General features: G+C 34.3%; 1 protein-coding gene across 1 annotated transcript in view; it reads right to left on the bottom strand.

Annotated features, from left to right (window-relative positions):
- Positions 1 to 2,176: 2,176 nt before the first annotated feature.
- Positions 2,177 to 17,110, bottom strand: part of shot (dystonin-like protein short stop) — a 331,096-nt gene continuing 316,162 nt past the window's right edge. Inside the window, exons 99-105 of the mRNA XM_088269259.1 lie at positions 14,810 to 14,961; positions 14,373 to 14,491; positions 12,894 to 13,062; positions 11,721 to 11,789; positions 7,997 to 8,350; positions 5,452 to 5,565; positions 2,177 to 4,238 (exon numbers count right to left, since the gene is read on the bottom strand). Coding sequence (XP_088125385.1) covers positions 4,043 to 4,238; positions 5,452 to 5,565; positions 7,997 to 8,350; positions 11,721 to 11,789; positions 12,894 to 13,062; positions 14,373 to 14,491; positions 14,810 to 14,961 — 1,173 coding nt within the window. The 3' untranslated portion in view covers positions 2,177 to 4,042. The remainder of the gene's footprint in view (positions 4,239 to 5,451; positions 5,566 to 7,996; positions 8,351 to 11,720; positions 11,790 to 12,893; positions 13,063 to 14,372; positions 14,492 to 14,809; positions 14,962 to 17,110) is intronic.

The raw sequence follows: 17,110 nt of genomic DNA, 5'->3' as shown, positions 1-17,110 counted from the left end.
GACTGCTTCTTGGAAATGGTGACCTCCTCAGTGATGGTAACTTCAACCTCTATCTGCGCATGAGAATCGCTACGATGGTACAACTTCCCTGCGTTTCTCTTTGGGGTTTGAAGTCAATAAATAAGTGAGATCAGAAAAAAAACCTCCGAAATGAAGACTCTCCGATCCATAACCGGAAACACATTGCGAGACCGAGTAAGAAATACCGACATCTGGAGCATGTGTAAGACGGAGGATATCGTGAGGTGGGGACGACAACGAAGGCGATACTGGAAGGAACATATAAACAGAATGTCAGAAGACAGACTTCAACGTATCGCCCTCCAAGGCAACCCTGAAGGACGCAGACCCCCAGGCAGACCTCCGAAAAGATGGAAAGACAGCTGGGAGTTGACATCCCGAGTGCGACATGCGGAGGCGCAAACAGATCCCTAGGATCTACAAAAAGAAGAAGAAGAAGAAGAAAAAAAACATTAGTCAATAGATCACACTCATCACTTCTCTTCATCTTTTTCTAGATCCTAAGGATCTGTTTGTGGCTCCGCTTGTAGTTCTTGGGATGTTGACTCCCAGCTGTCTTTCCACATTTTTGGAGGTCTGCCTGGAGGTCTGCGTCCTTCAGGGATTCCTTGAAGGGCGATACGTGGAAGTCTGTCACCTGACATTCTGTTTACATGATCATTCCAATATCGCCTTCGTTGTCGTCCCCACCTCACGATATCCTCCGTCTTACACACTCATCACTGACTTTTGGAATTTCTAAATTCGACTATTGTGACTACATCACTCCATTATTAGTAATTATACCAGTGCAATTGGTTCACAAAAAAAAACGCTTTTCCGAAAGGGTAGAGCTTGTGTACTCTGTCTGCGTGTGTATAAATCAATACATAGTATGGCTCCAGAATATCTGAAAGAGCTGTACATTCCAGACAAATTGTTTTTTTTTTATTTACATAAATTGTAAACATTCATTTAAAGAACAATTTTAAACATATTTTTAATATTTTTGCAGAGACCCACCAAACCTTGTGTGTCTTGTCGGTGGAGTTCTTTTTATATACATTTTTTATTGTTTTCATCGATTTACTCTAAAATACACACAGATGATAGCTGTCTTACGTTGATAGATGTCTCACACTTTGATCAGCTATAACGATTGCAATGGGTAAAGTGTACTTACCAGTGCACCAAAATTGGCAAGATTTTCGGAATTTCCAAATATCACAACACAACTGCACTGGTTACGCTTTCCCAAAAGCTAGTATAAACTCTGTCTGCTTGTGTATGAATCAATACATAATACGGCTCCAGAGTATCACCTAAAAGAGCTGTGCATTCCAGACAAATTGGTTTGATAGACACGCTTCGATCAGCTACAACAAATGCCATGGGTAAAGAGCGTACTTACCAGCTCACAACCAGTGCATCAAATTTGACGAGATTTTCTGAATTTCCAAATTTAGTCACATCACTTAACAAATTGCACTGGTTACGTTTTGCCGAAAGGGTAGAGAATAAACTCTGTCTGCTTGTGTTTTAGATCAATACATAATATGGCTCCACAGTATCTAAAATAGCTGTGTATTCCAGACAAATTGGTTGATAGGCATCTTACACTCACACTTACACATCGGCTATAAAGACTGCCCTGTGGCTTTACCTGTGTAAAGCGTACTTACCAGCTCGCAACCAGTGTGTACATGTGTGTAAAGTGAGCACTTAAATCAGCCTATGACGGTCGTCAGCCCCGTAAATTCCCTGACTTCCATATTCTTCTTCAGCTATGTTGAGATGTTAAAAAATAATATGAAAATAACTCCTATAATTGGAGATAATCCAGATTTGTGAACAAGTAAATACTTGTCTAAATAGACACACTAAAAATGTTGTAGAATGTGTTGATTAAAAAAAGTCTTGATAGCTTTCTGTATAAGATTCACCAATTGTAGCTAGTGAATGAGAAGTATGATACATCATGTCTCTCCTTTTCAACAAGCATGTCTCTTCAGACGGAGCGCACATCCTCGGAGCTATAAACAAATAAATAAATAGTTTGTTCAATCGGCCGCTGGAGATCTCTCGTCTCCCTGGTCTAGTAGGTGTGTGTAGGAAGAAGATAGAATGATATAATCTACGAAAAAGAGGAATTTCGAGGAATAATAAAACAAAAAGCTGTATTAATAAAAACTCTTTAATTTGATTAGATTGTTGAGTGTGGATTGAGTTACGATTAATAATAGAAAAAGGTAAGAATATACATTGGGTTCATAAGCAATATTGGTAAGGCATTTTGTCTATTATATCGAGCGATCCCTCGCTACCGAGACTTACGGCAGTTACGCAATGCGACTCCAATCCACAGCGTGCCGACCGAAGGCGGACATTAATGGTTAATAATAATATTATAACACGGCTGGCTTACAAATAAGTTAACTTACAAAATATAAATTTAAAAAATATTAAAACTCAAAGGCATTAAACAACTATGACAAGTTTTACACAAACTGTGGTTAACCTTCCGTCTCTACGAGTAAGAAAAATATTTCTTCGCAAGAAGATGCACGTATAAAAAGTGCACTCATTTATAGGGACTATTTCATATATATAATATAAAACAATGAATTACAAATATAAATATGGATACACTTAACACGAAGATTGAAAAGACACAGAATTGGCAAAATATGCATTGAAAACGGTTCAACAATGTTTCAACCACTGGCGTATGGAATAAAACTGCCGAAACACACTGAAGAAAACAAAAAGTATTGTTAAAAATGTAACCACTGGCGAATGGACACTTAGCAATACCAATCGTTTCTATATCGTCATCTAAAATACAAACAAAACAGAATTGTGCTGGTTGCTTTTAAAATACTCATATTTACAAAAAGTTAAATGTAGATTACAAATAAAAACACAAACTAAACAGCGGTAATGATTGTTTTTCTTTTTAAATATATATTAGTCTGTTAATAAAGTTATATGTAATGATCGGCGCGACGCGAACGCGGTCGCAACTGGCGTATTGCTAGGCGAACGCGCCGCATTTACAATTAAAATCACATTAGAAAAACTAAACAGATAAAATTGAAACACGCAAGATGCGGTCGCGCGAGGGTTAAGCACTGGCGAATGCGAAAACCAAACGCGACCGAAATGGAATAAACGCATTCAACGATTTAAAATAATCAATTAATAAATTTTGACGACACAAAAATGGTCCCTACGATAAAAAAATGACCCTTAATACTAAATAAATGTTTTTAAAACAAGGTGCCTTTCTTGCATACTCTTTTTTTAATATACTTTATAATAAATAAGCAATAACATACTTGTATGCTAATAAATTGAAGGTATTTTAAATACAGATTATTCGGGAATATATCTTTTACTCATATTTTCAAAACGTAGACAAATGCAAAAAGAGTCTAAAATTAAAAAGAGCACCTTAAAAACAACGTTCCATAAAGGAAATCTAATTTGGGCGAATGTAAACGAAACGCGATAAAATATCTAAATGGGTTAAAAATTTAATCAAAATTAATAAGAATGGCCGGATTTGAATTTCCTTCATGGAACAGTTGATGGATGGCAATCGTAATTAAATAAATACACTGAATTACGTCCCAATCAATTTAAAACGCAAATGGAAATGTCGCGTTTCAAATTAAATTGGGAAACTCGAATCGTAATAAGATCTTTATTGTAGAAGAAACTCCAATGCACGTTTCTTCGATGGTAAAAAATAAGAATACAATGTAACATTGTAACATGCGTAATGTCTGATCCAGACGGGGAAAATATGGCAAGAATTTTATTATTCATTTAAAATTGGGCACGGGAAAACTTACACACGGCGAAATGTGCCGCATTTTAAAAACGCGCTGTCAAATCAAGAGGAAAAAAATCAGATTTTTAAAACTTTTAAGTGTTTTATGTAAAAAAAAATATCACAGAATTAAAAATGAAATAGCCCTTTTTAAAATGCGGCAAGTGAATTCTGGATCAGACATTTTTGGATATTGGGTTTTGTCGTTTATAGTCTAAATGGCTCTCTTCTGTCCGGGGTGGCCGAGCTTCTGACGGGGGTCTTCCGCCCGTTAGCTGCTGTGGTAGCTGTCCCGGCCGCGGTGGAGGACTCCGACGCGTTTGAGCCTTTTCGTAGGAGTCGCGACGTGGCGGTCGCTTGCCCGGGCAGGACTGGGGTGCTGCTGCCCGACGGAGTTCGAGCCCTGGGCAAAACAAAACAATTAAATAACTCTATAGTTATGTATTGATTAAATAATATAATTTTAAAAACCTTGCGATAATTTTAAAAGCATTTTTTTAAAAGATTAATGTCAAGTTTCCTGGTCAGGTAAAGCTGAAAAAAAAACATTTTAGTAGACTGTCAAGCGAAGCCAAGTGAAGAAGGTCTCTCCGACATTAATTTGGCAAAATAATACAAATAATTTGGCACGCCCAATGTTCAATAACGTAAACAATCAAGTTATGTACTTAATAAAAAAATTGCTAGAAAGTTTAGTGAAAAAACTTAATTTGTTAAAGAATTTATTATTCTGTTCTATTCTTAATTAGTTAAAAATTTGTAGTGAACTAATTCTGTTCAATTATTCATTTTAGAATATCTAAATATGGTCAATTATTAAAGATCTTTAGTGAAAATATTTAAATGTTGTTTTATTTTAAAATTAGTTAAAGGTACAAACTAAATGAACAAGTATTCATGTTCCTTTCTATTGTGAATAACTTGAAGATAGAAACTAAATGAACAAGTTTCAGGTTCTGGTCTCTTCTGAATTGGTTAAAGATACAAACTAAATGAACAAGTATTTGTGTTCCTTCCTATTGTGAATTAGTTAAAGATACAAACAAAATGAATAAGTTTTCACGATTCATTTTTTATTTTATTTTGAATTAGAATAAAAACAAAATGAATAAGTTTTTTTGTCCCATTCCATTTTGAATCAGAGTACAAACTAAATGAACAGGTTTTTATGTTTCGTTCAATTCCGAACAAGTTGAAGATACAAACTAAATGAACAAGTTTCAAGATCTATTCTATTCTGAATTAGTAAAGAATCTTCAAAAAATAATTTTTGCTCTTTTCCATTTTTAACTAATATTATCTGATAATTCATCTTCAAGCCCTTATCCGCACCCGATGGTGCATAGGGCACTGCATCACATAAACGCAATGTTATCTCGATCGTTGACACACAAAGAAAAGGTGAGCAGCGCTCCGCTTCAGGTACCAGTCCAGGGTAATATCGAATAAATATTAGAGTGAAAAAAACACTTATTTTTATTTGAATCTGGGAATCAAACCCGGGACCTCATGACCGGAAGCCGAGCGCGGTGACCATAAAGGATAAAAATAATAAGAAGTGTAGAAATAAATAAAGATAAATAATATATAAGAAGAGTAGTTTGCATAGAATTTACCTCATATGGTTAGTGTTAGTCGTATTAGTGATATCCTTAGAGAACACGGGTATTTTGGACCCGGGATTCCTGGCCGGCGTGGTTCTGTCATCCGGTCTGTGGAAAGACCCACTCCTGCTTGCGGAGATGCGTGGTACAAACACATTAGTACAGTAACAGGATGGGCAAGAAAGATAACAGATATTAGGGTTAAAAATATGACAATTCAATACAATAATTGAGAGGTCAACATGTCCGTACACTGATTGAGGCTGTTATGATAAGGATTTTTTGTTATGAAATGAGAAATTTAGACATTTTTATTTTTATTTAAACAATGGCAGCGCCATCTGTTGAATGTAACAGTGACACACGCGATACTAAACATGGCTTATGGCGGACAGCATGCTTATATGCAGATGGTGTCACTTCAATGTTTTCAATTGTTTTAATGTTTTCATTGCTCCACAAACATTGTGAAATAATACATATCAGAAATGTGTGCTTTGAGAAAGCACATTTTTTTCTTTTCCATTTAACTAAACTGAGCCATAGCAACACGTGGCCGGGCACACCGAGTATAATATTTTTTTAAAGTAAACGTATAAAATTAAACAACTTTGTTTTAACCACTTTTTTATTATAAGTACACTTTAACCTACCGGTTTCGACAAGAACCTTGTCATCATCAGGGTTTATTAAATTCTAAAACATTAACGGTAGGTTAAAGTGTACTAATAATAAAAAAGTGGTTAAAACAAAGTCGTTTAATTTTATTAAGTTTATAAAATGTGCCACAAAGTATCTGCGAAAATGTTCAAGAATTTTTTTTAAGTATTCAATTTCTCAATTTATATTTAAAAAATGATTAATTTAACGGGTTTGCAAAATTTGGTCAAACGGAGAATTTTCTGTAACATTACTATTCAGGATAATCCATATGCAAACATTGTTATAAATAATGTTGACCCAACCGGGAATCGAACCCGAGAACTCACGGAAGCGATAGGAATGATAGAAAAGTCATAATATACAAATGTACATAAATTAAATAAGAAAATAAAGCGGTATGCCGTGCAGAAAGGAAAAGTTTGGCAAATATACACAAAATAAAAATAATATATAGTTTCTGCTTAGTAAAAAGCTTCTTTACATCTCACCAATAGATGTCTCTAGTGAAGTTCTAGTGATTCATGAACAAGGTTTCTAAATTGGTTCATATATATAGAACTTCCAAGAATTTGAGTAGTGTGGTTGTCAATAATGGGTAGAATTGGTGAATGTTACACGTGTGTAAAGTGATCACTTAAACCAGCCTATGACGGTCGTAAGCCCCGTAAATGCCCAGACTTTTATATTCTTCTTCATCTTTGATGAGATGTCAAAAAATAATATGAAAATAATATATACATACAAACATACATTAAAAGAAAATAAATTAAACATTTATTTATTTAAAACTAGGTAATAAATGTTTAACTAAAAGATTACTGCTAGAAAAAAACTTAAAACTAATAACATCACACCACTAAAAACCATCAAACGCATTCCTGTAAACAATAAAGACAACGGAAAAAACCAAATGTGAACTAAAAACCGCATGCATGGGGCCTGCTATGGGTGATCGGGGTGAGTGTCCCGACGCAGGCAGCTGTGATGGGTGGCGTTTCCACGATAAGCGGTGCTGTTAAGACAATATGACCAATACTAATTTGTACTCCGTTGGATAAATATACTATTTTAAAACGAGATTTTCTTTGATATCCCTACATAGATAGATAAGTCTGTAGAGATGGAAATATGGAAGTCTGGCCATTGGATATTCTCCAATCTAAATAAGCTTCTTTATATAGATGAACTATTGACGAATGATGAATGCCTGAGATAGCCTGAGAGTATATTAAAAATTTTGGTATGAACAACTCCAAAATATAGGAAAACCAGAAGTTGCGAACAAAAAATTGAATTATATTCGATATATCATATTTTAAAACATCTCAAGAGAGAAACATGGCATTTGAACAACTTTAAAAAGATGCATATGGCATTTAAACATTATAAATATAATCAAATCTTTTCATCTTTATGTGTGTGATTTTCAGATAAATTTATAATTGAATAACATCATTCTAGTGGATGTTTTTACATATTAAGAATTTGGAAAAATATGATAACACTATAAACTATATATGGAGGAATACGACAAGAAATTAAATATATTACAGTTGAAAAGAAGCTAGATTTATAGCAACAACAAAAAAGTATTATAAATTCCAGAAAGATTTATTTAATAATTTTATTAGTTGGTCTGGGTGTTTGTGATGTGTTTTTCACATTTGCCTTCCCTATCCTGACTATCCTACCTGCAGACAAGCATCTAAAATAGACGCTTTGCGGGTTATTCCTTTAATAAAAAAATCAAATAAATAATTTTAAAAATGCATCAAAATAAAATGTGAAATATTTCTACTGCAGCCAATGGAGCACAAACGCGTATTTGAAAAAAAAACACTACAAAAAAACAGTGAGGACAATAAGGCAGTGCTTAAACTTCCACGCAAAGTACCGGGGCTGTCTCCCGACTCCGGGAGTTTGCTCCACGGCCGTGGTGATACAGCTGGTCTCCGAGAACGGCTGCTGGGCGGCGCCCGAAATGCTGTAACTCGAGTTGGAACTGCTCGCGTTGGAGATATTGGAGATATTGAACAGCGAGGAGTCTTCCTCCGGGGACCTCTGGTCCAGTTGCGCCGATTCCGGCTTTCTCTGCGGGGATTCCGACCTGGACTTCTCTCTCCTCTCCGGCCCGACGAACAGGGGGATCTTGGAGCCCGGAGCCGGTTGGATCGGATGGGAATGTGACGTGGAATGCTTCGCGCTCCTCTCGTGACCGAGAGAGGCCGGTTGCGACGATGCCGATTTACTGTTAGCGAATCCCGGGATAGCAAGAGTGGAGAAGAGATCACATTAATAGATAGAACGTGTATATATACATTGCCGTGGGATGAAGCGAGTGGAACATATACGAGGCGGTATGCCGACTTGACAACCCATGTATAACCAATACGTATAAACATTCTATGGAACACCAGGGGAACATACAAGGCGGTAATACCGATAGGGCGGTATGCCGACTTGACAACCCATGTATAACCAATACGTATAAACATTCTATGAAACACCAGGTGATCATATACAAGGTGGTATACCGTTAAGACGGTATGCCGACTTAACAACCCCGAGACAGTACCATGTATAACCAATACGCATAAACATTCTATGGAACATATACAAGACGGTTTGCCGACCTAGCAACCCGATACAGTACCATATAACCAATATGTATAAACATTCTATGGAACACCAGGAGAACATATACAAAGCGATATACCGCTTAAATGGTTTGCCGACCTAACAACCCGAGATAGTTCCAAGTATAACCAATTCATATAAACATTCCATAGAACACCACCACCATATCGATCAACCCTTTCTTGGCATAGTATCATCAATGTCACTTATTAAATAAATGTTTTATTTTGCTCAAAATATACATGTGGATGTTCTGGAAAAAATCATACACTTTGAGCAAATCAAAGGCACTCCAAAGATCGATCCTAAGTGTGCAATTTTGTAAAGATCAAGCGTATATTTATTACAAACAGATTTATAAAAAAAAACAGAATACGTTACTTGACTTGCATTGACGATTTTTGGCAAGAAAGAGTCGACATAATATTCGAATGCTCAAAGCAAAAAGTTTTGAAATTTTTTAAGCATTTTATTTATTTTTATTTATTTTTTTTTTTATTTTTAAACTTCATGTACAGAAAATAAAAAGTACATTGGCGGGCTTATTGCTAAAAAGCAATATCTTCCAACCGACCAAAGACGGACTAGTGATATTGATCAAAACGTTTGATACCATATATAGCCGTTTGCAATCAGTGGGCAGATAGTACTTGAACATTTAAAAAAAAACATAAATTACAAATTGACATTTAAAAAAGAAACATAAATTAACAAAAGACGATAATAAGGAGGGCAAAGGAAGAAGGGAGATTAGGGAAGGAGGTAGAGGGAGGAGGTTTGATCGACAGTTAGGATTCTAATGACAGATAGTAATGTCTCAGACGTTTTTAAAAGTTAATACATATTATTGTCTGATGTAATAGATTTTATCAAAAAACTAAAAACAATTAATTAACAATTAGACAAAAAAGTATTCTAGGATTCTAATGATAAATAGGTAGAATTCGGTAGCAAGTTTAAGAAAGAGAGGAGGGGTCAGGGGAGGAGGAGATGGACAGTTAGGGTTCTAAGGTAAGATAATGATGTTTCAGGCGTTTTTTGAAGGTTAAGATATTTACGTACATACATTTTAATTGTTATTGCAGATGGCAGCGATACAAGAATCATCTTGTATCGCTGCCATCTGCAGGCATCGTGCGAAATCTTCACTAATGTCTAATTCACAGTATATGAAAGACATCATAGAGGTTGTCAAAAAGCGTTACAACTCCTTTAAAATACATACTTGACATATGTTTCTTTGATTTAAAATGCTCAAAATGTCACTTCAAACCTTTTCGCGTTCCAGCGTTGATTTATTTAAATACTAAAATATCATTCTAATGACTTTGCCAAAATATGAAGAAAGATAAACTAGATTTTTTTTAAATATTATTGAAATGACTTAATTAATAGAGCCTCTTGTGGTACATGAAAACAAGAAAAAAGAAACAATATATGGAAATAAATCATAAAAAAAGTAATGGGAAAAATTTTGTATTTTTCTTCTTCAAAGATATATTTTTTTGTATGTTAAAAGCATTGTTAACTTTGTGGTATGGTAATTTAACACTCTCCTTGTCATTCGTCATTCACTTGGTGTAATACCACTTTAAAAAACACTACTTCGTGACAACTGGTTTCGGAATAATCATTCCATCATCAGGAGTGTTATATTATTTTTCATCTAACCTTTATCCGCACCCAATGAAGCATAGGGCACTGCATCAGTGTAATCATGATTGTTGAATATTATTAATTTATTTTTTACAGTCATAACCTTGGCATAAGTCTTTATTTATTGATTTTTATAATAAACTAAAAAATACATGGTGATAATTTCAAAAAGATCTCCGTACGACCCGGTGCTATATTTAAAGTAAAGCCGAACATTCCCCCTTCCAAGCAGAAATCCGGAACAACACAAAACTAAAGGAACACCACAACACAAACACAATTTGGAAAAGTGATAGACACAACTGAGGAGGTGACAGACACAGCTCGGGAGTTGGCGGACACAGTTGAGAAATTGGTAGAAACGAGTTGGAAACATGATGAGTGCAACTAGGAAGGTTGAAGGGCACAGCTGGGGAGTTTGATGGAAATAACTGAGGAGTTTGATGGAAATAACTGGGGAATTTGGTGGAATTAACCGGGGTATTTGGTAGAAATAACCAGGGAATTTGGTAGAAATATCCGGGGAGTTTGGTGAAAATAACAGGGGAATTAGGAGGGAATAACCGGGGATATTGATGGATACAATTGGGTGATGCGGACAATTTTAAAGGGAGATAAATAAGATTTGCAAAGGGTATTTGCACACATTTGAGAGAGACCACAGATAAACGAAGGATAAATTCAGAAATAAAGCAGTAAAATAGAAAATTTTACGATACATTTGAAAAGAAAAGAGAAATGTTTAACTGAGAACACAGCTTTCCATATAAATTGAAAAATTTAATTGATTTCAATTATATATTACTTTTATTTTTAAAATAATAAAATAAGTACGTTTATTAAGTACAATCATAGTCTGAATGAACTCAACGGTGCATAGGGCACTAAAACAGATATTACGGCATCGTATTGATTGTAAATTACATGAAGGCAAGATGATCAGTCTCACACTTCAAGTGCCAGTAAAAAAATAATTAATTTATCGAATTCTGATATAAATACATATTATGATAAATTACATATTTTTTAAATGTATCTGGCAAGAAGTCAAACCTGGGACCTTATGCATGGCAGTCAAACACGCTAACCATTACTCTATGCAATCAGAGATAATTCTAAAAACAATTTTTTTAAAGCATCATATATTTTCTTTTTTCAAGTAATAAAAAAAGGAACTGATGTGAAGATTTGTTTTTCGGGTTTTGTATGGCAGGAAGGGCGGGGAATGGTCTCGGGATGAGAGCTACTGCGGGGCGTGTAGGCTGAGAGGATAGACTGTAAAATAACACAACACCCGGTGCCAATAATGTGTCCTTTCTTTGTACCTGGCTAACGATCCCGTGGCCGACAATGTGGGGATACTGGAGGTTCTGAACATCCCACTCCCCGTATACCTGATGAAGGATTTCACACAAACACTCTTGTAATTCATTGAAAATAATTTGTTAACAACAGCACAGCCCAAGTAAAAAATCAGGCCTAGTAAAATAACACGAGTAAAGTAAATAATATATCAATTATACAATATTTATTGATTTGGCATTAACTTTGTGGAATGACATGTTGATGATTAAAAATCAAACACTTGTATTAGACCAGTTTTGTTTCATTTCACACGACAAGTTTTGAAAACTACAAATGTTTTCATCGACAGGTGATCAAAGTTTTTTCGATCACCTGTCAATGAAAACATCTGTAGTTTTCGAAATTAGTTGTGTGAAATGAAATAGAATTCAATTGGTGGTTTAATACAAGTGTTTAATTTGTAATTATCAATGCAATATAATAAAATAGATCATGAACTCGTAAAACAAAGTATTTAGTATATATCCCTATTCAACATGAATTTGAATAAGGGTATTAAATTTGTTTTATAATAATAATATGATGAAAAAAAAGATCCATAAATATTGTTATTATTTGCAGGACATTTAAAAAGAATATTATAAGTGTAAAATATTAAAATAAAAGTAATTTTAAATTAATATAATTTAAGATAATTTTAATGAAATAAAATTAACTTAAAAACACAAATATCCTTTGTCTAAAGGGGTATATCTGTCAAATTTTTCATTTACTAAGTTTGTTCCACAAAATGTCTAAAATAGTGTATTCCACTATCTGGCTTTTGCCAGATCCTTTTGGATGTATGTGTAGTTCCAATACTTACTTATTAAGTTTTATTAAGATATGTTTACATAAAAATACATTCAAAAAAATGAGTTATTTAATTTCACAAGTTTGTTTTTGCTCTCCTGTAAAATTTGGTCTGAGACAGACAGCTTTTTTCACTTGATCTTACAAAAATTTGCATTCTCACACATTGTTTCTAAATTTTTAATTTGAATTTCACTTTGTGGATGCCACTATTTAAAACAATTTTCAAAACACGGTGTCTTTAAGTTAAAAACGGATAAATATCACCGCAAAGCAACTGCCAAATAAATAAGGGAAAACATTTTTTTTCAGGTTAGGAGTAGTTGTTGAGATGTACAAACCTTCCGGGGGCCGGGCTGATGAGCCCCGTGGGGGTGCGCGGGCGGGTGCCGCCGTTGGAGGCGCCCAGCTTGGAGGCCGTCGTGCGCGGGGTGGAGAGTCCCGACCGGGTCGTCTGGGTCGTTGGCGCTATCCTGCGGGACAGCGGGATGCGGGACGGAGTGCCGTCGTCTGGGACAGAAGAATAGGGACATGTTTTTCAATTCAATTCAAACCCTTATCCGCACCCCAATGGTGCATAGGGCACTGCATTATATATAAACACAGATTATCTTGATCGTTAACACACAAAGGAAAGGTGATCAGCCCTCCGCTACAGGTACCAGTCCAGGGTAATATTGAATAAATATTAGAGTGAAAAAATCGCTTATATTTATTTGACCCCTTGAGGGAAAACTAACTAACTAACTAACCATCACACCGCTTCCCCGCAGGGGTAGGTAGAGAGAATAGAATGCCACACCACTCTGTCTTTGCAAACATTCTTCGCCTCTTCCACGTTCATGCATCTCCTCATACATACCCGCCGATTATTACGACTCCTAGCCTGACCACTTTCAAGTATTTGGCATACCTGATCGTGCCATGTTTTTCTCGGCCTTCCTCTGCTCCTTTTTCCAACATTCGCCTCATAAATTTGTTTATGAACAAATGAATGATAGCGCATTAATCCAATCGGGACTAATCCGTGAATATTTAACCACTTAATGCTAAGGTTTTTTTATTTATAAAAAGTTTGTAAAAAAAACATCAGGTTTACCTTGCTTGTTATGTACAAGGTTTATAGATCATTTAGTGGATTTTTGTTTCTTCTAACTAATTCAATATGTTATTTTTTGACATCTCATCAAAGATGAAGAAGAATATGGAAGTCTGGGCATTACATCTCACCAATAGATGTCTCTAGTGAAGTTCTAGTGATTCAAGAACAAGGTTTTTAAATTGGTTCATATATATGGAACTTCCAAGAATTTGAGTAGTGTGGTTGTCAATAATGGGTAGAATTGGTGAATGTTACACATTTGTAAAGAGATCACTTAAACCAGCCTATGACGGTCGTCCATATTCCATATTCTTCTTCATCTTTGATGAGATGTCAAAAAATAATATGAAAATAACTCTTGTAATTGCAGATAATCCAGATTTTGTGAACAAGTATTTGGACACTCAAAATGTTGTAAATTCAATATGTTTTTATTTGAATCTGTGTTAGGAACAGGAGGGATAATCTAGTGTGGGCCAATCAGGAACTTGTCAGCATTTGCTCATTGCTGAGAGGAAACCACGTAAAACTCTTCAGGAGAAGCCGGACTGTTGACTGTCATCAGCAGACCTTGTGTTCCACTAGAAGAGGGTTTGGCATGTCGTGTCTTAGCTTGATTTACGTTACCAATGTCCCTCACTATTTTTATCATGTATGATAAAACGTGACGTGTTCAAAAGTATGAAGCGGTTAAATACAGAATTGTGCCAAGTTGTACCTGTGCTGTCGAGAGACAGGTTCGATCCGTGCCGGGATGGAGGTTTGGATCCGGTGCGGCTGGCCGGGCGGGATGACGGTCTGGATGATGGTCCCGAGCCGCCCGGAGTGAGGGTCGATCTAGAGAAACAATTTCATATAAAACATTAAAGTATAATACATTATTTAGCGTTTTAATTTGTAGAACTCCATTTTAATTTATGTTTTAATTTTTAAATCAAACACAGATTTTTTAGTCTGCTTATTTGTATTTTATTAACAAAAACACAGAATTAGATTAAGTATACCGTATGTAGTATATTTTATGATTAAGTATACCGTATTTAGTATATTTTATGATTAAGTATACCGTATGAAGTATATTTTATGATTAAGTATACCGTATGTAGTATATTTTATGATTATACCGTATGTAGTACATTTTATGATTAAGTATACCTGGCAAGCGACGGTTTTTTCAGAGCCGATCGCGGAGTCTGTCCCAAGGAAGCCTCGTTGTCGCTCAGCGAGTCTGGCGTGCCGGCGGAGAGAGACGAACGGGATACCCGGGTTCCTCCCATAGGCACCGATCTAGCGGACCGTTCTCGCACCTGCGATTTAAGAATAATTTAAAAACAGAACAAACCTGCGATTTTAAATTTTGTTTGGCTAGAAATTTGAATAAAGAATGGATCAAACTTATAATATTAAATTTTGTTTGGATAGAAATTTTAATAAAGAATAGATGAAATTTATAAAGAATTTTTTTGTTTGACTAGAAATTTCAATAAATAATGCATCAAACTTTTAAAAAATAAATTCTGTTTGGCTAAAATTTTAAATAAAGAAAAGATTAAAGTTATAATATTACATTTTGTTTGACTAGAAATTTTAATAAAGAATGGATCAAAGTTATAATAATACATTTTGTTTGACTATAAATTTTAATAAAGAACGGATCAAACTTATATTAAATTTCGTATCACTAAAAATTTGAATTCAAAATGTTACAAAAACATATAAAGGAAAATGAGATTATCGTTTTTAATATTTTAAAAGTAAAAATGTCTAATTTGATAGCGAATGGGATTGTTACTTAAAATATATTTAAATAAGTGGGTTAAAGATTCATATTTAAAAATTAAAAATACCAAAAACGTTAGATCAGTTAATCTTTGAACTTATTACTAAAATTAAATAAGAATTTTTAAACTTTTTTTTTAATCATACTTACCACATTATTTGGACCCTGATTGCATATTGAAACATTTAGACCGGAACACAATAATAATGGACATAAACAAATATCATCATATACTCGACAAACAAACATACATACTCCACATGACTTAAAAGTAAAATAAAATATACGAAAAACAGGGCAAAAAACAGAATACTTGGCTTTCATTTTTAAATTTGGCGCAAAATCACAACAGTGCTTCTATAATCAATGTTGCCATATGTAAAAAATTATCCAAAGCAATTAATTAAGTACCTAGGTACCTAAATATTATCTCAATAATAATAATAATATAAATAATTAAAATTGCTAATTTCTACGTGTATTCTTTTTCATACTACAAAAATACTGAAAATAAAATTAAAATAATAATCAACAAAATAGGTTTATTGATTTTTAAAGTATTGGAGGCAAATATAACAAACTCCATGCTAATTATTTAACATAATAAATATTTGGAGATTGTTACGTTCCCTTCCAGGACTTCTATTTTTAAGAAATTATAAACAATGTGTTGTAAAATAATGAAGAACAAAATAAAAGCTGTTTTTCCACTTTAAAATGGGAGGAAAAAATAAATCTGGAACTGGCATCAAATCACACACACACACACAATAATCTAATCTAAAAATACAGGGCTCGCAATGGTGAATCAAATGAACCGGAGTGTTGTATCATAATCCGGATTCGGTTCTTATCCCAGACAATATATGAAGAATCTCACAAACTCGCAGTACTTTTGAGGAGTTCACAAAATGAAGTTATACCAAGTGTCTTTTCCGGTTTCACTAAGAGATGGCGTTACTGAACTCTATGCGGTGTATGGATTTGACACTACGTCATTTTGCTCTTCTGACATTAGCCTACAAACACACACAGGCTGAGTCCACCAAAAAATAGCATCTGTGAATTCATCTTCCGAGAATCTCACTAACCAAAAGTAATATTATTTATTGTTTCGGCATTCACTTAGCGGTAAGACATGGTTAAATTGTAAATGAAAACACTAGTTTTTTACCACTTGAGTATTATATTTATTTTTAACGACTAGTTTCGGAAACTATGGATGCTTCCATCTACGCGTTTGAGTACTTTAGTTTATATTCAAACCCGTAGATGGAAGCATCTGTAGCTTCTAAAACTAGTTTAAAATAAATTAAATTTTAAAAGAAAAACACATTTTTTTACCGTTTGAGTTTATTTTGTTATAACGACTAGTTCGCATGCTATTCTTCCATCTTCAGGTCTAAATATAAACTATATGTTTATATTTAGGCCTGAAGATGCTAAACTAGTTGTTATAATAAAATAACCTCAAGTGGCAAAAAACAAGTGTTTTTCTTTTACAATTTCATCATGTCTTACCACAAAGTAAATGCCGAAACAATAAATAAAAAATAAATGAAATACTCAAGTGGTGTAAAACACCTGTTTTCATTTACAAGCTAGTGTTTTTGCCTAGAATTTTCACTCATGACTTACATGAAATTATAGTAACTTTAAACATAAAGAGTAAATCC

Source organism: Brachycentrus maculatus, unplaced genomic scaffold (genome assembly GCF_059751285.1).
Source record: "Brachycentrus maculatus isolate JH-2025_06_01 unplaced genomic scaffold, ASM5975128v1 h1tg000343l, whole genome shotgun sequence".
In the NCBI taxonomy this organism is placed as follows: domain Eukaryota; kingdom Metazoa; phylum Arthropoda; class Insecta; order Trichoptera; family Brachycentridae; genus Brachycentrus; species Brachycentrus maculatus.
Note: the sequence above shows the minus strand (reverse complement) of the source record. Positions and strands in the feature narration are given on the sequence as shown.